Source organism: Topomyia yanbarensis, chromosome 1 (genome assembly GCF_030247195.1).
Source record: "Topomyia yanbarensis strain Yona2022 chromosome 1, ASM3024719v1, whole genome shotgun sequence".
Taxonomy (NCBI): Eukaryota; Metazoa; Arthropoda; class Insecta; order Diptera; family Culicidae; genus Topomyia; species Topomyia yanbarensis.
In genome coordinates, this window is record NC_080670.1 from 6,825,977 (window position 1) to 6,851,790 (window position 25,814).

Genomic DNA, 25,814 nt, shown 5'->3' on the forward strand with positions numbered 1-25,814 from the left:
GTATTCGGGATCTAAATGGATGGAAAAGAGCAATTATAAGAATTGTCGTTAAGTTGTTCTGCATTATTGAAGCATGAAAAGTATAAAATATCCATTTCGCAAATATAAAGATATCACTACATTCCCAACAGCGTACGTAATCCAGTGATAGAATGTCACCAACACTGAATTGCTGAGTCGTTAAAATAATCACCATTAAGTTATTCCGTCACCATGCTTTTACTTGCCTTAGCTAAAAGATGGTAAAATGGGGTAAAATGAATCGCGGGACATAAAGTCAAGGTGTATAAAAACGGCTGAACATTTCTGAAAAAACCTTATCCCTGAGGAGAATATTAGTCGACTCCGTTTTATGCGAAATCCATTCGTTAGTTATGATTAACGTTTCGATTTCTACTCACCAAACAAGAGACAAACGGGTGCAGAACTTGATCTTTAATTTTGATACGCTTCGCAGCCGATCCCTAATGTGTATGACAAATTCAGGGATAGTTTTACGGTCCTACTGGCTACCAAGAATACTTTCTAGCTGGGGCTCGAACATACGACGAGTGATTTACGAGACTACCGAGCCGTCAGGCCAGAACATAGTGAGATCAAACATTTTGCTCTTTTTTCGGCAAGTTGTCTGAATAATAGTAACGTATGTGATTTTTGGTCTAAAATTAAGGACTTAGTATGTATTCTTGTATTTACAATATTTACAATAGTTATTACATAGTTCAAATGGATACTTTCCTTCTTTTCAACATGAACTGTTCATTCGATGAATTTCTTTAATATATGTCTACAAGAAAATTGTGCAGCATTTTCCTTCTCTTTTATAGAGTTCCATAAGTTTTGAAGAGAAAGAGTATTGTTTGATAGTTGGTAAAATTGTTGAGACTACTTTTGCGAATATTTTTACTGAATAACTCTCTTCTTCAAATACTTTAGAAATTGATGCTCGTTATATTTGTGTGTCTAAAAATCGCGTCTTAAATATCTTTTAAAATATCATACAGTTGAGTTTTAAATATTCGATTAAGTTTTCCCATTCTCGTCAAAATGTATAACTTGCATCAAAACATTTTTTTTCTTACTTCGAAAATTGAAAAAAAAGGGATATGGAACTGCAAAATCATAAGAGTGCACTTTTCTGGAAAGATACCTGTACCTTGGCAAGACGAAAAGCTTTCTATAACACTGAAGCTTTATCTACGATCTACGAACCTAATCTTTAAAAATATTTTAACTTAACTTCTTAAATAAATTAAGTTACAATATTTTTTAAGGTACACAAACAACAACTTCGAGAGTATTACAAAGGGAGACTTTTTGTCTTCAGTAATTCGTTTAGTCTGCTAAATTCCTCGACTAAAAATGATGCCGAAGTTACCTACAAAGTTATAAAGAAGCATAAAGAAGTTTGAACTATTCCATAATTTGTTTCTGTCCATAAATGAAGTACAGTGAAGACCCGTTTTTATCTGCCCCTTAGTGAATTTTAGGCTTACAAACCCTTAGTGAATTTTAGGCTTACAAACTTTCTTTTTAAAAATCAAAGTTGTTAAAATATTCTCCATTAGTTTACATTAGGCTTAGGCATGACCTCAAAACTCTTTCAGATTATTTAGTTTAAATTTTCCTTAAGGGTAAGGATGCAGGTAATATTTATAGAAATCTGTGCGCAGCCTATGTAAAGCTCTGTGGAAATTTTTGTTGAGCAAAACGTACAAGTTTGTTTCGAAACAAGAAGTCAACATATTTTTTAGTTTTTGCACGAGGCAAAATTTTTTAATTTTTTATGAGGCTAGCAGAATTCGGTCAAAAAGATGAGAAAGCAGACTACTGACCGGTTCGGTCTACTGACCGGTTCGATCTACTGACCGGTTCGGTCTACTGACCGGTTCGGTCTACTGACCGGTTCGGTCTACTGACCGGTTCGGTCTACTGACCGGTTCGGTCTACTGACCGGTTCGGTCTACTGACCGGTTCGGTCTACTGACCGGTTCGGTCTACTGACCGGTTCGGTCTACTGACCGGTTCGGTCTACTGACCGGTTCGGTCTACTGACCGGTTCGGTCTACTGACCGGTTCGGTCTACTGACCGGTTCGGTCTACTGACCGGTTCGGTCTACTGACCGGTTCGGTCTACTGACCGGTTCGGTCTACTGACCGGTTCGGTCTACTGACCGGTTCGGTCTACTGACCGGTTCGGTCTACTGACCGGTTCGGTCTACTGACCGGTTCGGTCTACTGACCGGTTCGGTCTACTGACCGGTTCGGTCTACTGACCGGTTCGGTCTACTGACCGGTTCGGTCTACTGACCGGTTCGGTCTACTGACCGGTTCGGTCTACTGACCGGTTCGGTCTACTGACCGGTTCGGTCTACTGACCGGTTCGGTCTACTGACCGGTTCGGTCTACTGACCGGTTCGGTCTACTGACCGGTTCGGTCTACTGACCGGTTCGGTCTACTGACCGGTTCGGTCTACTGACCGGTTCGGTCTACTGACCGGTTCGGTCTACTGACCGGTTCGGTCTACTGACCGGTTCGGTCTACTGACCGGTTCGGTCTACTGACCGGTTCGGTCTACTGACCGGTTCGGTCTACTGACCGGTTCGGTCTACTGACCGGTTCGGTCTACTGACCGGTTCGGTCTACTGACCGGTTCGGTCTACTGACCGGTTCGGTCTACTGACCGGTTCGGTCTACTGACCGGTTCGGTCTACTGACCGGTTCGGTCTACTGACCGGTTCGGTCTACTGACCGGTTCGGTCTACTGACCGGTTCGGTCTACTGACCGGTTCGGTCTACTGACCGGTTCGGTCTACTGACCGGTTCGGTCTACTGACCGGTTCGGTCTACTGACCGGTTCGGTCTACTGACCGGTTCGGTCTACTGACCGGTTCGGTCTACTGACCGGTTCGGTCTACTGACCGGTTCGGTCTACTGACCGGTTCGGTCTACTGACCGGTTCGGTCTACTGACCGGTTCGGTCTACTGACCGGTTCGGTCTACTGACCGGTTCGGTCTACTGACCGGTTCGGTCTACTGACCGGTTCGGTCTACTGACCGGTTCGGTCTACTGACCGGTTCGGTCTACTGACCGGTTCGGTCTACTGACCGGTTCGGTCTACTGACCGGTTCGGTCTACTGACCGGTTCGGTCTACTGACCGGTTCGGTCTACTGACCGGTTCGGTCTACTGACCGGTTCGGTCTACTGACCGGTTCGGTCTACTGACCGGTTCGGTCTACTGACCGGTTCGGTCTACTGACCGGTTCGGTCTACTGACCGGTTCGGTCTACTGACCGGTTCGGTCTATTGACCGGTTCGGTCTACTGACCGGTTCGGTCTACTGACCGGTTCGGTCTACTGACCGGTTCGGTCTACTGACCGGTTCGGTCTACTGACCGGTTCGGTCTACTGACCGGTTCGGTCTACTGACCGGTTCGGTCTACTGACCGGTTCGGTCTACTGACCGGTTCGGTCTACTGACCGGTTCGGTCTACTGACCGGTTCGGTCTACTGACCGGTTCGGTCTACTGACCGGTTCGGTCTACTGACCGGTTCGGTCTACTGACCGGTTCGGTCTACTGACCGGTTCGGTCTACTGACCGGTTCGGTCTACTGACCGGTTCGGTCTACTGACCGGTAGAAAACGTGTTATCTGTTTAACAGAAACGGTATGAAGCAAATGAAGTATACTTGCACAGCATGAACAGTGGCAACCAATCAAAGCGTAGGTTTTGAAAGTTTGCAGAAAATCATGTTTTCCATTATTGTTTTTCCCTTACTAATACCTGCCAAAATAAGAAAAAACGCCCAAGAGAGTCTACCGCAGTTTTCAATGACGATTGTTCTTAACATTCGATATCAAAAGCTATTAGCAAGAATGGTCCTTGATCAACTCATTCGCGAAGTGTCTGATGTATAGCCAAATGCCTAACTAAAGAATCATCGAACGCAAATTCAAGTGCTATACTTCGGTTCTACAGCAAGTAGCCAAACTAAACTCAACCTGGTCCGAGGAACACAGCATCCAGTCGGTGCAAGAGTAAGGGCGGAAAAGGGTTGGGCAGGATAGCATCTTATTACCGGTTCTGCATCATCGCTTCTTGGCGCTTACGGTTCCAACAATGTGCCTACTTTATTGCCCTCTTAGCGCCTGGTGTTCCATCATAGAGCCGACGATTTGCCATCGATGCCGGCGCATATTTCGTTGTGGTCCGCCGTTTTGCTCGTCAGAATTTACCGTTCGAGTGGTATTGAAACAACTTAATCGTGTGGAGCAATGATGGACGCAGATTGTACAGAGTCATCGATTAGTTACCGAAGCTGGTTTGGCGAGATAATCTACCAGATTTCGTTTATTTTCTTTTACCGATGTGTGCTTGTTTATGACCCATAACCAGCCCTCTGGCAACCCTATACCATCATATGGAGTTTGACAGCGACCTACATATGTGGGGCGTTATAGCTATAAAGCCCCAAACAAAGAATTATGTTCGGCACTATACACGATATTCAAGCATTTCACACGACGTTTTGCATCTTGTGGGATGATTTAACACCATATTATTCAGAAAAACAACATTTATTAACTAATTACAGCTTTTAATCATTCGTTTCAAAATTCATGTTTTGATTTCCATGGCAGTGATGCTGGCTGTACAGAGACGTCGTCCTTGACAGGGGGCTGCCCATAACGTCTTGCGCAGAGTCAATAATTTGTTCCGGCGCTTTATGCTCTTTTTTGGAATAAAGAAATCTCACTCTATGTTACTCTTGTTTGCTACCGACGGTGAAAATAAGAGCAGAAGAGAATAGCTCTCTACCAGTTTCTTTGGACTCTGAAACAAACCACATTCCAGCCTTCTACTTAGATAGTCTGGGTTGTTTGGAAGGTGCACATTCACGTTTCACCTTCGCCCTGTGCAACAGACATTGTTGGTTCATATACCGATAATGTACTGATCTTTTGTCCACAAACGAGCTCAAGTCTGTATCGAGAATATCCATGCCGACACGGTCGTCTGCATCACGATCGACGCAGGTGTGGCACTGCCTGCATTTCAGTGCCTATCACCATACCAGTCATTGGTTCAGGCTCGGTTATTGTCCTAGAAAAAAATAAGCTGCGACGATGCACGATAACATCTTTCAACTTTCAATAACTCTTCACAACCAGAACGATGACTAACGAGAGAAAAAATCGTACATATATGAAAAAATGAAATGGCTCATTCTTTTTCGTGGTTAATTCTAACTGATTCTTTTTTAATTGGGGTGTGGCTGCAACAAACTGATTGAATGTGCATTCACTTGAATCGACGATAAGGCGAGCAAAGTGTCCATCGATTTGTTTACACTTTGTACGTGTCATTGTACACCCACTACTGCCGGTTGGGACCGATTTCCGTGCCACAGTTCGATGGGATCATCGCGTTTTCTTTGAACGTGATGCTAGAATGCTCAGCTAACCCGGTGTACGTGATTCATGCTTTTCTGTGCCCCCGCCATGTGGCCAAGAGGGGTGATTTCAGTCGTATCGAAGTCTAAGTAACCATTTTTAACAACTTCATCACGCTTGCACCGATCGAGCTTCTTTAGTCACACCAATGGCTCGAAACAAGGCCGTCTCACCTTTCTTCCGGAGGCTTTTTTCGATACTGAGATGAGTAAACAACTTTCGATACCGTTGCATGTTTAAGCAAAATTGTTTATCACTGGCGATATGTGCAGTTGCTTTATAAATCGTAATCATGGTTTAAATTTTAAATAAAAAAAAATCTTCGACAAATTTCTGTATCAAAACTAACAAAAATGAATTGAGAATCCAATGTAATTTGGTTTATGACCCACCCTTCTTTTTCAAATAGCGTTGCATGAACGTTGAGGTGGTCAGAATCATCGGAGCTTTTTCAAACATCCAACGGAGACGACACAAGATTCTCTTTACCGCTTTAGGTTCCGGATTATGAATTATCGACATATCGGTGCAATCTTGAATATTTAGTCGATGGGCCCACATCGCGCATCCAAGTTCAAACGGAGCAAAAATATTTTTTTTCGAGATACACTCCTTTCCCTCCTGTTTTTCTGAACAATCAGTATAGCTATTACATTGACCTACACAACAAAAAAAAAACTTCATCCTTGTGTGAATTGTTTCTACTGTTGTAAAAAAATTGTTAAATTGAATTAGTTATGGAATTTGCGTTTCGATTTCGTCTCATCAGAATCCAACATTAACTTAGTGGCGGGATTAAGCTAGCGCTGGATTGACGCTAACTTCAAGAGACACTAATTGTGTTCTGAGCGAACGCCTACTCAAGCATGATGGTCCCGCATGGGATTATATTATACTGGATCTTGTCAAACCACATGTTTCGATTTCGCTAGTTATCATCAGTTTAAAAATGAACATCTTTTCTTGCGGGACATCATGTTTGACTAGGAGTTTGCTCAGGAACACAATTAGTCTCGTATACCCGGCGCTAGCTTAGTCCTGTCACTAAGTTAGTGACGGATTCTGATGGGTCGAAGTCGAAACGCAAATTTCATAACGAATTTAGTTATAGTTTTTGTGTCCTTAACGCGTAAATGTGGTTTTAAACAATTTTCTCCTTAGTGGAGATAAATTAGTTTTGTGTTTATAGTTTCCGTGCTCAGCTTGCCTTTATGGTATTTTCATGTATCTTCTATATTACTTTTATAGAACTTTATGATGCTTTCAAGGCATTGTTAAATATTTTCAAGTATGTTTATACATTGTTGATGTATTTCTATGGAGTACTTATATTATTTTGGGGCATTTTTTATGGTTTTTATATTAAGATTTTTTTATGGTGTTTTATGTTATCTTAACGGTATTTTATGATATTTTTGTTATACTTTGATGATATATTGTTTTTTGGTACCTTAACGGTAATTTTGGGGTCCTTTCATAATATGTTCATGCTGAGCGAATTATTCATTTATGATGCTTTATTACTTTTTCGTGGTCGTTTTATGATATTTTATGGTTTTATGGTTGTCGTATCTGCGTGTTAAGGATAAAGGACAAGTTCTTCGACGGTAGCTTGATCAATGCCTACGTGCCTACCAACGACAATCCTGAGACCTACAGATTTTACCCAAAACACATAAAACTTATCATCGGGAACACAAATGCACTGGTCAAGAGGGAAACATTCTTTCGTCCTGTTATTAGCTTGAAGTGCATTATCCACTTAACCGCCAACGACAACGATTTACGGTCTATAAAACGCCGCAACCAGAGCATTGACTTTCTGTATCACCTATTTTGCCCGGAATGAGTGAAAGACAGTTTCCCGGCCAAATTTCTAAAAGTGGCGGGAGTGACCGGTAGTACGAAGCAATCCACTACGTGATCGGGATGATCTGGGTGTAAGTAGTAATACTTTCGGATTAGTTTCCCTATCTTCGAGAAGCGTCACAAACTCGAGAAGACTGGAGACTTGCGGCTCAAGATCGAGTAACCTGGAAATTCAAAATACATTCGATCATGATTCGGAGCACCGGGATTCATGGGATTTGAATGGTATTTTTATCTTATTTTTCTAGTACTTTTATGAATCTTTTATGATACTTCTATAGATTTTTATGGTACTTCTACTATATTTGATGGATTGTTATGGTACATTCAAATTACTTGTAGGCACTATTGGTAGTGGTAGGATATTTCTATAGTGCTTTTATATGGCATGTTTATGGTTCTTTTATGCTTCTTTAATGAATCTTTTATGGTGTTTTTGGGACACTTCTTAGTTATTTTTCAGTAATTTTATGTTATTCTTTTTCTGCTATTTTATGGTACTTTCATAATATTTCTATGTTATTTTTTGTGCTATTTTATGGTACTTTTATGGTATTTCCATCATATTTTTTGGCACATTCATAGTACTGCTGTGGATCTTCTATAGCGTTTTAATAATATTTATATGATATTTTAATAGTAATTTTTTAACGCTAACATGGTGTTTAATGCTGCACTTATAAAATTTTTTTAATGCTTTGATAGTATTTTTATGCACTTCTCTGATATCAGCATAATATTGTAAAATTATTGCTACAGTATTTTTAGACATTCATTGCCATTCATACAATATATTATGGTGGTTTTATTGTACATCTCTACTTTCACGGTATGGTATTTTTACGGTTTTATGCCATTGTAATGATACTTCCATAGAAAGCACTTTTAAAGTACTTTGTCAATACTTTCATGTTATTGTAAACTTATTGTGTTTTTATGGAATTCTATCATATTTTGTGGTTCTTTTGGGGTATTTATAAGTTTTTATAGCACTTTTATTTTATTTTCATACTACTCTGATAGTATCTTTATGTTATGCTTATGACACATTCTTGGTTTTGTATGGTATAACTTTTATTAAAATTTAAAACAATATTTTAAATTTTTCTGATGTTTTAGAGGCTTTGTTGATTTTTTTAAACTTATTTGGAATAGGTTAATGTGTCAGCATAACTGAGCCGCGAACCTTTTTTTTTGTTTTTACAGTACGTACTTAAAACAGTCTACCAATATGCTTATCTGTCGGGTCTTGTTGGCGCTATTTGCTGCTGCGTGCTGAAATCCTCTTCTTTGTTGACAGCGTCTTAGTTGCATTGTCCACCGCAGTTTGGATGTAACTTGTTCTGCCTTCTTTCGCGTTATCGTTCACGCCCACTACCCATTATAGCATCCCGATCAAATTCACATGAGCTCGAACACCATTCAAAGACCAAGAATATGGCCCGTTTCTGGACCATGAACACGGGGGAATCATGAGTTTTTTATTTGCTCGGAATAAGAGCTTGTTGTTTTACAATATGGGACTCTTTTTCTTTAATGGGCAGTCCGTATCGTCATTGGTTCTGCTGATCAGCTGTCCATATTTCTTTCTCGTTCTTACGGGTCACTGTTGTTAATTCGTCCTCATCGGCCTTGTTTTATTTATTGGTGGTGCTGGTTGTTGGTTTGGAGGCACTGGGCGCAATCATTGGTGCTGGATGCGATCGTTGTTTAGTTAGTAGTACTGATCGATCCACAGTCATTAGCATAAGACGATTGTGCACCGATCTTGGTCGTAATAGGTGGAATTTCCTAAGCAGCTTCTGTGCAAGGTTTTACCTGATATTGCGGCTGATCACAAAACTGGCACGTAGGGATCTGCTCTGGGTGCGCAACCAATGTTTTCTGACTATTTGTATCATTTTGGATTGATTTGCATTGGATGGTCAGGTAGGAGGGACTAGGTTTTGTCGGGCGCAGGTGCGAGGCGCGGGTAGATTTGATTGCTTACTCTGCTATAGCAGCGGAATGATTTTAGCCCCTGATCTGAATAAGATGAGATGACAGACTGCGAGCTTTATTGGTATTTGTATGCATTTGTATATTCCTTAATTATTTTTATTTTATTTCTATGGTTATTATGGAGTATTTTTATTAACACTTCAATTGCATTTTATGGTACTTTCATTATATTTAGTGTTTTTCTAGGCAGGCGAATTTATGTTGAATACACTTTTAGATTCGAGTCGCTCCCCGTTTGCTCAAATGTTTACAAAATCGATACAAAAGACAGTTTCGAATGAACAGATGTTTCTGACTTCTGAGTAAAAATTTAGCTCTCATTTACTGGATGCCATTGAAAATGAGACTAGAACTTTAAACACACGCACACCTATCCCAATATCTAGTCCATACAAATGCCAATTCCGAATAGATAGGAAATTCGATGAATTGCGCTTAAGGCCAATGCACAGTGTTAACTTTGGCATGTCATGCTGCCTGCTGCGGTAACCATCAAGGCCGTCCATTCGGTCAGAAGAATGGGTATCTTGTTTCCATATATAGTACTGCTCCAAAGCAGCTATCTGATCAGCAGACGATTAGTACGATACATAGTAATCTGCATCATTGTGCCAAAGCCACCGCACATTCACACACCCATAATGGAGCGTCTGGTGGCGCTCCTGCCACAGAAACAGACCATCCAACCGCAGCACCATTAGGGAACAATGAGTCAATTCAGTTCCTGCGAAGTACATGATCGGCATCGCAAACAGATAAACAACCGCACACACTCACTCGTGACTTTGTTAGCTAAGCGATTTTGATCCGCGCGCCGTTCGCAGTCGGTGGAGACTCATCAGGGAACTTGAGTTGCCTAGTTCCCTTTCGTTCAGGCGCTCTCAGTTGCATCACAGAATCGAAAGCGAAAGTAAATCAAAAGGAAGATTGTTCGATTGTTTCCGTCTTTTTTATACCTGGATAGGTGTTATGGACTCTTGTCTCGTTCGCTGAAAATAAGCCCTCGGAATGCACTTTGTTAACCGACCCAGGAATGCCCTCCTACAACGCGAAGCAGTCAGGCCAAAAGGGTCCAAGAGACTTATTCGATACGGTCTGGTGCGCTAAGTAGGTGTTTTATATACCCATTATCGAGTGAGCTGATCTTCTCATTTGTGCGAGAAGAAGCATCAGGTGTGCAGCAGCACCGTCTTCCATTTTAACGCCTCTGATGATATCAGCTAAGGTTGACCGAGATGAGTTGTTCCGGATGGCGTCCTCCATATACGTTTGTTGCCCGCGTGGTTCGAGTTACAAACGATTTAAAATAGTAATTGTCGCGATTTGCTCGTTCCGATAGCTTCGCCGACCAAGTTTAGTTATGTTATGATGAACAGTTCCTCTGGTTCCGATTCCCGATCACGTACACGATGGTTGCCTTGCCAAACCGGACTTGAACGCACGACGAGTAGCTACATTACGTCATCGTCCAGCTCGTAGACTGCAGCAGCACAGGCTTAGGTCATAAAAAAGAAGCAAATTATCCGTCCCGTAAAACCGCGCGCAGAATGTTGAAGAATAACAATCAAGGCGATTGTACCAACACACGCGACTTTTTATTTTATATATTCATCCAAAATTGGTATCAACCAGATACGGACAGATCTGGACTGTGGCAGAGTTATGGTGGACTTGAATTTTTAAGGGGGTAGCAGGGTGATGAGTGTAGTTGAAAAGCGTACAACGGGCACCGCAGCACGCACCATGGAACTCGGAAGTATCGGTGCAGAAAAACGAGAAAGAATCAATTCAATGGAAATTAAGTTGCGGTCGCATATGCGCTGCAGTGAACCTAAAGTCTAAAGACCATACTGGGTGATGGTAGACTGCCACCGTCTGGTGGGACAGGGTGCGGGGAAACATAAATTTCAATATGTATAGCACTGCTAGTATGAGCTCATTCGGCGAGCGATCGTTGGTCGGTCACTTCTAGTTTCTGGTGTGCATGAATGCTGCTTTGCTGGAATTTCCCGGCATGCATGGATAAATTGATTATCTTGGGTCAATAAAATTTTGTCATGTCCACTTGAAGCTTCACATTAAAAATGTGCATGCGGTTCCGTTGAGATGGTAACTTTCAAGTGGAAACCACTTTCACAACAACACAAAAGAGTGCAATGCATCCTAATGAGTTTGCAAATTTATCAGCAAAGCTTAAAAGATGGCCTCCCCCTCTTTATAGCTCTATGGTCCACCGAAAACCGCAAAACACTTGTTGTTAAGTTGTACTCGTCTCAGGTTCCCGGCGAGGCTCCATTACTTAACGTCTTCAAGTGCCAAAACAAAAGAGAAATGAGAAACACCGGACGGTCGACGACTGTGGTGCTGCCACAGTACGGTGCAACGCCGGAGGAAATGAAGGGTGCCTCGCTCCCCCTACCCCACGGCGATACCACTGACCATCATGCGGCAAAACTGGTCAAGTAATTACCACCGGTCATAAGATGCTTGCTGGCAACAAACGAGATTTCGTCCGATTCCCGAATAGGAGGGAATGTTTCAGTTCAGCTCGGCCATGGGGGGGCGCGTTGATGGAAACTGGTTTTCCGGAACACACAAAATTTGCAGTCCCGGTCCCGGTTGTAATCGGCACTACTAGTTTGGAGTAGTATCGGTAAGTGGTGTAAAGAAAGGGGAACCGCTTTTTAATTATTTTGTTGATTTTTAACACTTTTGTTATAAAACCTTTTAAGAGCGATTTTTTTAAAAATAATTTCCTTCTCTTTGGTTGACCGGTTTGATGGTATTGTGAACATCATCAAGCATATTTCATGTATCAGTTTTAAAGAACCTCTAACGGATTTTAAGATGATTATTGCATTACGTCTCGATAGTGGTACATCGAGGAAACCGATGGGGCTTAGGGGCATTTTGATGTTTTTTTTAAAATCTGCACTACCGCAACCGTTAAGGAAATGTTATAGTAGCACTCTAATAGTGTGAGTGTAGTAATAATTGTAGTTTTTAGTACACGTGTATAATTGTTATGTGCTAATCGGATGTCTATCTGTGTATGTGCTCATCTTAGTATTTGTGACAGCTTGGTCGGTGAATGAATGCAGAACTGACTAATATGATAGAATAGTGGGTAATTTGATGCCTCGGGTGCGATTTTTTCCTTCCTCGAATTCGTTGATCACTTTTACTGTTGTTCAATCCGGACTTTGACTCGAATCATTCGAGAAGATCGGATTGTATAAATTAAGGTACGATTAATTTATGGACGCACGTGAATCATCTATTGCCGGTTAGCACAGTATGGCAAGATTCTAATAGTATACAATTGTCGTTAATGGTCTATTAAGACCATTTGCTGGTTCAAGTAGTTTGATTGCATGTTGCATGTGTCCTTTTCTTCTACTTTACATTCCACTACCATACCTACCATACCAAAAATAATGTCGGGTAATTTATACTTTTCTCGTTCAGGGGGCGTCTGGTGTAAAATGCTCAAACCGGAAGTAATGCTGTTTTACGATTTGAAAGCAAGGCAAGAATAGCCCTTTTGTGTAATGTTAAGGTTTATTTATACACATACGAGCTTCCCAAGAGTAGACGTCCAACCATTTCCACGTCGAAGAGCGGCACGGCGGACATGATAACTCTTGATAAAATTATCTGAAACAGGAAATTCAATAAGATTTATAAAGCTTAGATTTGTAGTTACTAGATAAACAAAAAAAAGAAACAGAAAATTATGTTTGAATTTCGGGAAATGGCGTCTTAAAAATCTAAAATTCTCATATTTTAAAGTAAAGAAGCTTCACATAATAATCATTCTTATAAAAAAAATCAAGTCAATCCATGGAAAAGTTTTTGAGTTATCATGTCCGCCAATTGGAAAAATGCTTTTTCGGGAAACGATTGATCAGAGGGTGTGACAACAAGTACGCGCGAGGAACACATGGCTGACGCTCATTCTCACTAGACAACACGTTTCATGGCGACATGATCGGGAACCCTGGTGATATGAGGAATCTTACTCTTAATTTAGTATTAGATTCACGGTCCACGCACGACCGTTCAAGAATACACGTGAAAATGCAAAAGGCCGCACGGTTATAAAATCGAATTATTGCACGTGAATTTACATACGAGCTAGCACACGCGACAAACACGTTAACATACAAACGCTTGATATCTTCGCGATCATCTACGCCCACTATCTCGCAAACAGGATAACACCCCGGTGACTAAGTGAACGTACAAACGCGGCCTCAAGCAATGAACCTGCAAACGCCCGTGTTCGCACGATCATGAATCGGTTACGTCCGGAAACCCCTACTCTCGGCCCTAGCAGCCTAGGTCCATGTCTTCAGTTGGACCAATCAAATGACGCTCATATCTACGAGACAACACGTTCCATATCGACATGGCCTGGGACTCCAGTGATATGGGAGAACTCACTCTCTTTAGAAAGAGTAAAGAGCTTTTCATTATATCGTATTTTTATTAGAATGTCCTGTTTTGGTGGAACTATGAAACAAAAGATAATAAAATCGTTCACATGCCGTTTAATTCAATTAAACATAAGCAACACTCCCGACTCTCGGCTGTCCTGAGCTAAACTTGCTTTTTTACAAACCGAGCATTTGCCAATTAATTCGACAAACGATAAATCTACAATAAATTCTCGGCAGCAGGCTGCTCAGAGCAATAAGCACATGATAGCACTTCAGAAAGTTGCATAGATCGTAGTTCATTCGCCAAATAACCAATGATATTGGGGGAATGGATCACTACGAAACCTTCGGAATCGACTGAGAAAGGCTCGTAAACGATACTTCAGAACAAGAAGCGAAGCCGACAAATCGTTCGTGGAGGATTCTGAACGCGAATTCCAATTCATGAACGCAACTTACTTTCGCTCATATGTTCCCAAATTGGGTGCTGTATGAAGTACGAACCTAAGCTATTTTAGGCTTACCTGCGGAACAAAACGCCCTTTGGCGGAATCCCTGACAGCGTCAACTATCGAGACAGGACGTCAATGAAACCGGAGCTCCAAAGATTTCCCGGGCCCCGTGGTGGTGGAGGAACGCTACGTGGGAAGCTGAGCTGCAAGCAACCGGGCGGGTCATAGGTGGTGGATAATGCTTAATCGCGATAGCAACTAGTTGTGATTCGCGACCCGAACCAGCAGCGGGGGCTGACTGCGGGTGTGGTAGGACGAGGTAGTGGGCCCTATACGTCCTAGGCCTAAATACCACATGCCCTAAAGCAGCCCTGACAAGGCGAGCCAGTGCCGCCTTTAAATAAGCGCTTAGCCCAAATCCCTCTCCTCCCGTTATCCTTCCTTCCTTCCTTCCTTCTGCGGCTGTTCGCCCATCTGAATATGGAAGCTGTTCTTCAATGTCAGCTTCTTTCACCGAACAGCCTAGATAAGCCATGTAGTGTCGGTAGTGGTTGTTTCAACCGGCTAAGAATTACACTACGGACTACCTGTTTCAGTGGTAAAAATCTACCATACAGGGAACCCCAATTCCATAGTGTCATGCGACCCGTGCTATGGGTAAAATTGTTGAGGGGGTTGAAAACATTCTCAATGGCGAACGGAGCCTGGGAAGAGTCGGGCGAACTCCCCAGTACGCTGCATTACGCAGCGGAACGTTCACTCTACACTCCGATTTTTTTCACCGATGATCCACTTAATTTTGCCGAATTTTTGTTGGCTGGGGGTTTGCAGAGACTCTCGGCTGATGGTAGTTCGGTGAAGTTTTGTTGAGTCTCGATTATCAAATTTCGATGTGTACAGATGAACCTGCCCAGAGGCCGTGTGGTATCCGGCCTAGAATTGAGCCACTGGAGTCCTGCTGCCATGTCGTAGGAGGCGACTGAAAGTAGGAGACCCTAAGTCAAGGTGTAGTTCCGTGCCGAGGACTTAATGATTGGAGGGTCTAAAATATGCCAGTCGCGCACGGAGCATTTTGGGTTTTGCCCTTGCTGTGTTATGCGAATCTCTGACACAGTGGACCATTATTTTCTTCGCAAATCGTGGGAATCAAATGATCATGTCCCATTTAAACCTGATATGGCTCGCTAAATGCGTTAATATCCCAACTCGCTTGGTGTCCTCTAGTTGTTGTGCAATTTGTGTTGGAGATGAAATGTACAGTTCTCTAATCAACAATGGTTAGAATAGCACAAGTCAATCTCCAACATAAACGTACAGCAACTATGAATTTATCTCGACTCATGCAGGAAGGTAAAGCTTCCATAGCATTGGTTCAAGAACCGTATTTCCATAAAGGAAACTTCTATTTTGGAAAGTTACTTAACACTGCCTTCATTGCTTACAACAAGACAGGCATGACTAACCCACGTGAAATGCCTCGTGCTTGCATTCTTGCAAATAAGGCTATTGACGCGTGTCTCATATCGGAGCTCACAACTCGCGATATCTGTGTTGTCACAGTTACATTGACTGTCGGAAACGTAGACAAGAAATATATATACTGTTCAGCATACCTACCGCATAACGAATCATCTCCTTCTGATGATTTCAAAAGCGTTGTATCATATTGTAGCAGAAATGGGCTTCCGCTCATTATCGGCAGTGATGCGAATGCTCATCACATCATTTGGGGCAGCTCAGACATCAATCTGAGAGGCTCTGAACTGATGGAGTACATAAGTAGTACAAATCTCCATATTCTGAATGTGGGAAACCGACCAACTTTTGCGAGGTCTGGGAGGGAGGAGGTGTTGGACATAACACTTTGCTCTGATAGAATTTTGCATGAACTGGGAAATTGGCAGGTTCCAAATGAAACTGAACCGTCTCTATCCGATCATAAATATATATTTTTCGAGCATTTTGATGTCATCTTCAATGTGGTGACATATCGTAATCCTAAGTCTACAAACTGGGACCTCTTTTTGGAAAACTTAGCGACTAAATTTCATGGATATTTTCCGAAAATTAGTCAACTAGACGACTTAGATGACGTCGTGGATACGACAAACTCATTCATATTAGCATCCTACGAAGAAGCTTGTCCACTTCGTACTGTTAAATCGACTAGGGGAACCCCTTGGTGGAGGGCTGAGCTTGATAGAATGAAGAAAGTTATGAGAAGAGCTTGGAACCGGCGTCAGCGTGATGACTCCAGGGCTTTCAGGTCAGCTCGTAGTGCATATAAGAAATGTCTTAGATCTGCAGAACGGGCTGGCTGGCAAAGCCTATGCACTAATGTCTCTAGTCTGAACGAGGCTAGCAGATTAAATAAAATTCTCTCCAAATCGAATGATTTTCAGATGAACTCCTTGAAAACCAGAGATGGTGTTTATGTGACAGACGAAAAAGATGTTCTTAATTGTCTCTTCGACACACACTTTCCAGGTTGTATCGATCCGGAGTTGATCAATGTTCACAGATCTCATTCTGGTGATTCGGACTCGTGGGCGCTAGCACGCACATTGGTTTCCACTGAATCGGTCAAGTGGGCAGTTGACAGCTTTGCTCCATACAAATCACCCGGAAAAGATGGGATACTTCCCGTGCTACTGCAAAAGGGATTTGATATTCTTAAACATGTCTTGAAAAAGATTTTGCTTTCCAGTCTTGCTACCGGGTATATCCCGAAAGCATGGCGAGAAATAACTGTTAGATTTATTCCCAAAGGGGGGCGCTCAAGCTATGAAGAAGCCAAGAGTTTTAGGCCTATCAGCTTAAGTTCTTTTCTTCTGAAAGCTTTGGAACGGATAATCGATCATCACATCAGGAACGTTAGTTTAGTTGAATATCCTCTGCACAAAATGCAACATGCATATCAGTGTGGGAAATCCACGATCACTCTGCTTCACGATGTTGTTTACAACATTGAGAAAGCCTTCTCGCTCAAGCAATCTAGCTTGGGTGTATTCCTAGATATTGAGGGTGCTTTTGACAATGTGTCCTTCCAGTCTATTCTGGAAGCGACGCGCGGTCATGGGATACCTGCATGTATCTCAGGTTGGATAAACGCAATGCTTAGTAACCGCATACTTTGCTCGTCACTGCGACAGGCTGAGATACGGAAGTTGAGTATTTGCGGTTGTCCTCAGGGCGGCGTTCTGTCACCTTTGTTATGGAACTTAGTAGCTGACGGCTTGTTGAAGAAACTCAATGAGCTTGGATTTCCAACCTACGGGTTTGCTGACGATTACCAAATACTAATTACTGGATTTTGCATCGGAACAATCTTTGACTTGATGCAACAGGCATTAAGAGCTGTCGAACAGTGGTGTCGACAAGTTAAACTATCAGTTAACCCAAGCAAAACTTCAATGGTTCTTTTCACGAAGAAGCGAATAACAACCGGGGTTCGTCCCTTGCAGTTCTTTGATTCTGAGCTGCTGTGTGCAGATCAAGTCAAATACGTTGGAGTCATATTGGATTCCAAACTGAATTGGTCTGCTCACATTGAGTTCAGAGTCAAGAAAGCGTGCATGGCCTTCGGGCAGTGCAGACGAACTTTTGGAAAGACCTGGGGTCTCAAACCTAAATACATCTATTGGATTTACACGACAATTGTACGTCCAATACTGTCATACGGATGCCTTGTGTGGTGGCAGAGGGGAGAGGTGGTAACAGTCCAGTCAAAGCTAAACCATCTGCAAAGAATGGCGCTCATGGCGTTGACTGGTGCTTTCACCACGACTCCGACTGCTGCTCTTGAGGCACTTCTAAATATCAAACCATTACACATACACTTAAAACAAGAAGCACTATCATGTGCATACAGACTGCAGGTTACTGGGCTTTGGAACAGTAATCATGTTGATCTTGCTACCAGTCATACACGATTGTGGTCACAAATGGTTACATGGGGTGAAGATATTCTTGCTCCCAGCGATATTACACTCACTTGTAGTTTTCCTTACAGGACATTCCATGTTAAGATTCCCTCTCGAGAGGAGTGGTTGTCTGGCTTTATGGAAAGACAACAACAAACGCAAGTGGTTTGTTACACTGACGGTTCTCTGATGGAGGGACGTGCTGGTGCTGGTGTCTACTGTCGTGAAATGAGACTGGAACAATCTCACTCACTAGGTAGATACTGTACTGTATTCCAAGCAGAAATCTTTGCGATTATGTGCGGGGTGCAATCGGCCCTTCAACTGAGTTTGTCCGGCAGAGTTATAAACTTCTGCTCCGATAGTCAGGCTGCAATCAAGGCCCTTAGCTCAGACAAATCCCGGTCCAAGCTAGTGATCGCGTGCCGAACCCAAATCGAAGAACTAAGCATTGTCAACACTATTTACCTTGTCTGGGTGCCCGGACATTGCGGTATTACTGGAAATGAATGGGCTGACGAATTGGCCAGGGCAGGTTCAGCGATTGACTTCATTGGTCCTGAGCCCGCGCTGCCAATTTCGACAAGTTGGATAAGGGAAAAAATACGGTCCTGGGCTTCGTCCGAGCACCGCAATTATTGGAGAAATCTACAAACGTGTCGCCAAACAAAGGTGTTTCTAGAACAACCATGCCCAGTGGTTTCGAAAAATCTCTTACATTTTTCGAAGCTCCACTGCGGCATGCTGACCAGGGCTTTAACCGGCCACTGCAAACTCAATTATCACATGGCAACTATTCAGCGCGCTGAGTCTTTTTCATGTGATCTTTGTGAATCCGACTACGGAACTTCATATCATCTGATATGCAACTGCCCAGCGCTAGCGCAATTGCGATTACGAGTCTTCAGCCGTCCTTATATAGACGAAACCATGTTTGGTCGACTGAAACTCAGAGACATACTAAAGTTTCTTATCCAATGTGGTAAAGAGCTTTAGGCTTATTCGCAGGCAAGTTGAACTACTTGTGAGTTTAATTTACCTGTTGTTTATTTTTTGTTTTGTGCTGTTTTTCCCACCCTTCCAAGTCTACTTCCCCACACCTCCTTGTCCTTTCCTTCCGCTCAGGAAATGATGAAAACACACGGCAAGGCACAAATCCCCGACTATGTACGGGGAACGTGCCATTTGAGCCAATATATTCTGATTCCTGAAGCTATTTTAGGCTTACCTGCGGAACAAAACGCCCTTTGGCGGAATCCCTGACAGCGTCAACTATCGAGACAGGACGTCAATGAAACCGGAGCTCCAAAGATGAATCACTGCGACCAGTATTTAGATCTATTGTGGTATCGCTTATCAAGAAATGTTCTTCATCACTACCGATCTATACTTTTCAATCGTTCTCTTGTTGAGAGTAATTTTACCACGTAGTGGAAGGAGGCTTTGATTACACAAATCCACAAAACTGGCAACGTACATGAAGTCACAAATTATAGAGGAATTTCAATTCTAGCTGCCTTCAAAAAAATTTCGAGAGTATGATGTTAGAAGTTATCTATCCCGTAGTAAAACATATCATCAGTTCGGGCGTTCCTCAAGGAAGTCATCTCGGACCTCTTGTTTTTGTGCTCTTCTTGAATGACATATGCAGTGAATTGTTGTCGTCTAAAGTCGTATATGCAGATGATGTGAAAATGCATCGTGTTATAACAACTGTGGTGGACTGTTGTTAGAAATGGACCTCGAAAATGTCATGGATTGGTGTGACAGCAATTTTATCCAAACTTTAACATTATAGTCAATTACTATAAAGACAGATTTACATCGAAACATGACAACTTTCTTTCCCTTGAAAGTCGCTCAAAGGCTTTCTACCGACTTCGGAAACAGTCCTTAGATTTCATTATGCCATCGATCCATCGGCAAAATTAGCAACCGAGGAACGGTTCGCGTATGACAACCTGTCAATCACCTTCACGCTGACTGTATAGAGCAGTGGTTTTCAACCTTTTTCGTTTTAGCCCCATCTTAGACTCCCTTCTGTAAATTGCTTACAATAAGGGTGGTCAAAAATAATTTTTAATTAGATTGACATCAGATTTTTTTCAAGCCTGTTAGAAACCTGTTCCTGAAAACTCTCAATCAGCATCTTAATTTTTGATACACTGAAAGAATATATAAAGACATATATCCGAAGGAAATGTTAAGTTAAAATTAACCCCCGCGTAATTCATCCTCTACGATAGTCTAATTTAAACCCGGTTGAAAACCACTGGCATAGAGCAACCAAATCTTGTACCATCTCACTAATCTCGGCATCGATCTCTTGTTTCACGCACACTTAACACCATCTAAGGGGTAGGAAGTAAGTTTGTTTTTTCCCTGCAGTACATCGAAGCTGACCATGTTTGACAGACGCAGTTCGGATTTAGCGTTCGACCTTCTTACCCGCCATTAATGGAAGGCGGTTTCGTATCTTGTCGTTACTATTCTAGTAGAGTAGAGAAATGACAACTGCATTATCTTTATAAACTAGTACTCTGGTCCAGTTTAAATCTTTGCCGTTGAATTCGTTGATCCCGGAAAATCAGTTTCCTCGCCTGAAAACGCGTTAAAATCACACGGACAAGCGTGAGACTGCGGTATTTCAAGGAAAACCCCCCAACAGTATACACAGACACACATACTCTAGTCCGAAACACCAACAAAAAGGGAGATTTATTGACCGAACAAACAAAATACCAGACTCAGACGCTGTCGAGCTCCCCGAGCACAATTTTATTGCAACCCACCGCATATATATATAGGTACATACGTCCATTTTTGCGGGTTTCCCTTCTCATCGCAATGTACGCCATGCAATTCATAAGACAAACAACAATACATACAGCAATAAACATATTTTTCGGTTGCTTTGCCTTCATCAAAAACTGCGGGTTCTTCCCGGCATCAACCCGAACGAAATGTCGGTCTGTGTATTTGCACCCATTGCTGCTTCCCTTAGCATTCCCAATCCTGGGGCAGATAATTGCAAGAACTTATCCTATATGTTCTCACACGTGTTCGAAGTAGTTTTTTTTTTTGCGAAACAGCAGTTCGGATTCCCGACACGCAATCTCTCTCTTTTTTCTTAGCTAAAGTGTTTCCGAGTTGATTTCAGGCGAGTTACTTTGTTGCTGTTGGCTCTAATTATCGAAAAGTGGGGTTTCATTTTGACTTATCTAATTATGTGATGAATATAGTCTGCGAGGGTTACTCGGTTGGGTCATTTTTTTTTCGAAGCCATTCTGCGGGGTAGGATTACTGGTAGTGGGAACGAAAATAACACCACTTAAAAGCGGACAACCACCTTGAGCTGGGGGAAATGTCAAACAACTATGAACGAGAGCGCCAAATGCACATTCAATGTCAAACTTTGGCACTGTTTTCGTTTGATGGATTATACTTCTGCGGGTCGCGGACTTAGTCGAATATTCCAAAAATGAATGATGTTTGTGATTGACCAGTTGGTAAGTGGCTGTCTGCAATCAGTTCTATTATATTTTTGGTGGTGAGCCGCAGACTTGTTTTAATGCAGTTTATTTGCTTTTTTTTTCTTTTCATTTCAAGTGAAAAAATATACTGAAGTCTCATAACAAATACGGTAGGATTGAATAAAAACAGTTTCGGAGCACGTCATTTTAAAAGCCTTGAAGCAGTTCCTTCGAAAAATTCCACACCGAAAATAATTTCCGTGTTTTTGATGGCCACAATCAATACTTGAATCGATGGTAGTAGCCACTATACTAAACGTTCATCATGTTCCGCAGAACAACTGTGAATAACAACCGTTAATCAACGCGCCGAACTGAGTCACCGGCGGTCAGCTTACTCACCGATATTGACGATCTTGATGCCTTCGATTTCGAGAAATTTGAGCGCCACGGAAACGTTCTCCAACTTCTGGCTGCGGAACGTGGGCCGTTTGTTGTGTTTGCTCATCCGCTTCTGGGACAGCACCTCGATGAGGGCGATCAGCTTCAGTCCATCGGCCAGATCCGTCTCCAGATTGGCGATGTTCCGATCGATGATCTTCAGGTGTTCGTTTGCCCACCGGGTGAATGTGTTCTGCTGTATCCGCTTCCACTGGGCATCCTCGGCCAGTTCACGTTCCGCTTCCATCTCGGCTTCCTCGTCGTCCGGATCGTCGTACTCCCGAGCGTGCTGCTGGGCCGTGAGCTCCTGATAGTACTGGGGCGTTCCCTGTTAGGGTTTCAGGGCGGTCGGAGGGAAGATAAAGAACATGTATTAGTGGAATGTCGATCTTAGGTACATTTTAAAATATAAAGATTCTAGCTTATGTATTCTGCTTTTCGAACGGAAGGTATACTTCTATCCGAGAAAATTTTGCACCGGCTTTGTTGTTTAGAACAAGCAATTTTATTCAAAAGAGGTTCATGCGATCGTAAACCAGAATGCGGGTAAAAAGCTGTTAGTATCCAGTTAGCTTCTTGCTTTTCATTCACACATCATTTTTATTTGAATAATAATCAAGTCGAACGCAGAAAACGAGTGGGAAAAAGTGACGCTTTGGTAGTTCCAAGTACACAAATCTAAAACATATACAAATTTGACATGCATATTGAAAACTTTTATTTTTTACATATTGTAAAAATCAAAAAAGATCCACGACTCAGTTATGCTAACGCATTGAACCGTGTCAAAAAACAAAAGAAAAAAAACATGCAAATCAACAGTAATTTTCAATGTGGTTTTTACATTTATCCCGAAACTTTGAACAGAACGAACGTTTTCTTATTATTTGTTCGGCATCTGATTACTGAAATAATTTCTTGCCAATTTATTCAGATTTAGGTGCTTCTAGTTGATTTGAGTGTATAGAACCACTTGCGGTGTTCATGACCAATAGGAACAAATCACACCTCGAGATTATCACCGGAACTAACGCAATAATTATCGGTCGAAGCAATTTAAAACACATGGTTACGAGTACAGTTACAAGGGTTTTGTGGTGTTGCATGATAATTTGGAAAATCACAAATAAGTTATGCTGTTAGTATTCAAAAATAGGTAGATTGGTTAAAATCATTTATTATTGTGTACCAAGCATAACCTTCGTCCGAAGAAAGCACTTATCCGCACTGCATTATCCACAGTAGGAGAATGTCGTGAGGGTTGGGCAACTACTTAGTTAGGCTGGGCTACGGCTACTTTCTCAGATATGACTCGTGCTACCATCTTTGTCCTACTTATTCGCAAGATTTGAATAGTTTATATCTTGATATATAGTAACTTTACCTCATATTGAAACTATGGTTCGTACTCATTGATATTTGAATTCGAATAAAGATCGTTTATAAATGGGGCACTGAATGTTGACGATCGCAGCGCTACTAACAAGCTTTTGCTCAGTTTAAAACTAACGTGGTTCTGTGATATTCGTCATCCTGTGCCCCTACGTTGTACGGACCAGGTGCTGATGAAACTCGATTGATGTGTCTTGATGGACAATTAAACCTACTCGAAAAACGATTTCTAACAAAACCCGGAACTCAACAAATATTCAAGATTACTGCTCGCGGCGGGGTTCTTGGTAGATTCATAGTTGTTTTCGCTGATAAGTTCGCGAAAGTAAATTGACAGTTTGGCAAAGGATCTGCTCCTATAGCAAAAAAACAACCGTTTCGTGACGGATAAGACTACGACTTCAGAAGAACAAAGTGGTTATTCTAACCGTTTTCAATCGATTCCCCTATTTTTTTTACATAAGAATTACTACTTTTGATCAACCGAATTCAACCTCTTTCTGAAATGTGGAGCCCGGTTTAACTTTACACATGAGTTATGGGAGGAATTGGGGTAAAACGGGTACATAAGTTTTGTGCGGTAATACTATGTTCAATCGAGTCCCTGGGTTATTTAACATGAACAAATACTTATGATCTACCGTTTTCTGAAGTGTTGAGTAAAGTGTAATTTTACACTTGTAATATGCGAGGAGTTGGAGTAAAATGGGTACACGCGTTTCGTGTGGTCATTCTATCATTAATCGATTCGCCGGATTTGTTTGCATAAGAATTGCTACTTTTGATAAGACGTTTTCAGCCTGTTTCTGAAATGTTATGGTAGGTTTAACTTCATACAGCTATGGGAGGAATTGGTGTAAAACGGGTTTGCATGTTTCGTGCGGTCATTCTATCTCCAATTGATTCGCTGTAACATCCAAAATTGAGATCCCCTCGATATATGGATGGTGAGATCGATGTTCGGCTACATGATTTGACATTATGGAGGACACATGGAGGAACTCCTTTCCAGGTATTTCAATGTAGTTTTTGTGCTGATAAGGCGGGTGGACTTCCTTCCCTCCTACCTGATCCTGCAGTACAAATCACAATGCGCATATTACTCTATACATATCAAGGACAAATTTATCCGTATCAGTGCCGTAAACAGATGACTCATTACGAACAACCCTGTTCAGAAACCGTTGAAGAAAGCTCATCTACTGAAATAAATTGAACCACAAACAGTTAGCAAATATATGGCTACTGTTCAGACAATGCAGACAACTGCAAGAGCTGCATCAAGTATCTAAAATTCAACAATACCATCAATGAGGAAGCTATTACCAAGGACGGAAGGTTCACATTCGTGGACCGCAAGGGCAGGAAACAAAGAAGAATAGCTGGTCGCTAACATTAGGACAGTAACCACGGCGATGTTACGGACGTGTACGACAACGAGAGCAATATGAATGATGCTCAAAAAGGGCTCTGTGTGCAATGGCACACTCTCACTTATAATATTTTTTTTGTGTTTTTATTTATTACATATTGTAAATTTATAAAAAAAACCTACGCCTCCGCTAAGTTAACGCATTAAGCCTCATCAACAAAGCTAATTGTATAATTGAAAAATAACAAACGTCTTGTTCGATCTTTGGATCGGAAACCGAACTGGGAGGTTAAGTAAGGGAAACCCTGCAGTTTTGGATAGGGGTCTCACCAAAAATACGTTAAAATCCGTAGTATCGTCCAGAGAATCCGGCCTTTAAGCTGAATCTTCTACGGTGGCGACACCTATGTCAAGATGGATTTCAAGTAGGTTGGCGAACAAAAGTTCTATCTTGTCACAGCGCAGGGTGATGTTCTCAACCAATAAAAGAAACTGACCATTTGTTAAGGAAATTGCAACTGCGGACTCAAACCAAGCTTTCCATCACCAACAAAACGACGAACCTGATAGTATTCAAGCAAGAGTACCTGGATTCATTTTATAGGTCGACAGGGTACCTTGAGTCTATATCAATTTTTATCCGATTTGGACGCTTGTGGATGTTTTGAATTTATTTCATCCTGCTAGAAGGAAATCACCTGGTTCTCAGAAATCCCGGGGTATCGAAAGTCTTGGAATAGCTCAGATTTTTTTTTGTCTATCGTTAGTGGGTCATAGTACGAGGTCAAGAACGGTCAGTGGGAAGTTGTTCTGGAATGACCGCTTCCGGGTCAATTCATTGGATCGTCCTAAAACGGCCTTCTGAAGCGATCCCATAAATTTTGACACTGATATTGCTAGAATTTCATTGAAACTCACAGATAGCATCCTAGTATCGAAAGTCCGGATTCTCTGGAACCTACCAGCCTGTTAAGGGGTGAAAAATCCGGAA

At 42.0% G+C, this 25,814-nt stretch overlaps 1 protein-coding gene across 6 annotated transcripts in view; it reads right to left on the bottom strand.

The window, feature by feature from the left end:
* The window catches only part of LOC131676743 (filamin-A), a 131,988-nt gene that overhangs the window by 83,933 nt on the left and 22,241 nt on the right, over nucleotides 1–25,814 (bottom strand). For all 6 annotated transcript variants that reach the window (XM_058956020.1, XM_058956021.1, XM_058956024.1 and 3 more), the window contains exon 3: nucleotides 22,021–22,387. In XM_058956020.1, coding sequence (XP_058812003.1) covers nucleotides 22,021–22,387 — 367 coding nt within the window. The remainder of the gene's footprint in view (nucleotides 1–22,020; nucleotides 22,388–25,814) is intronic.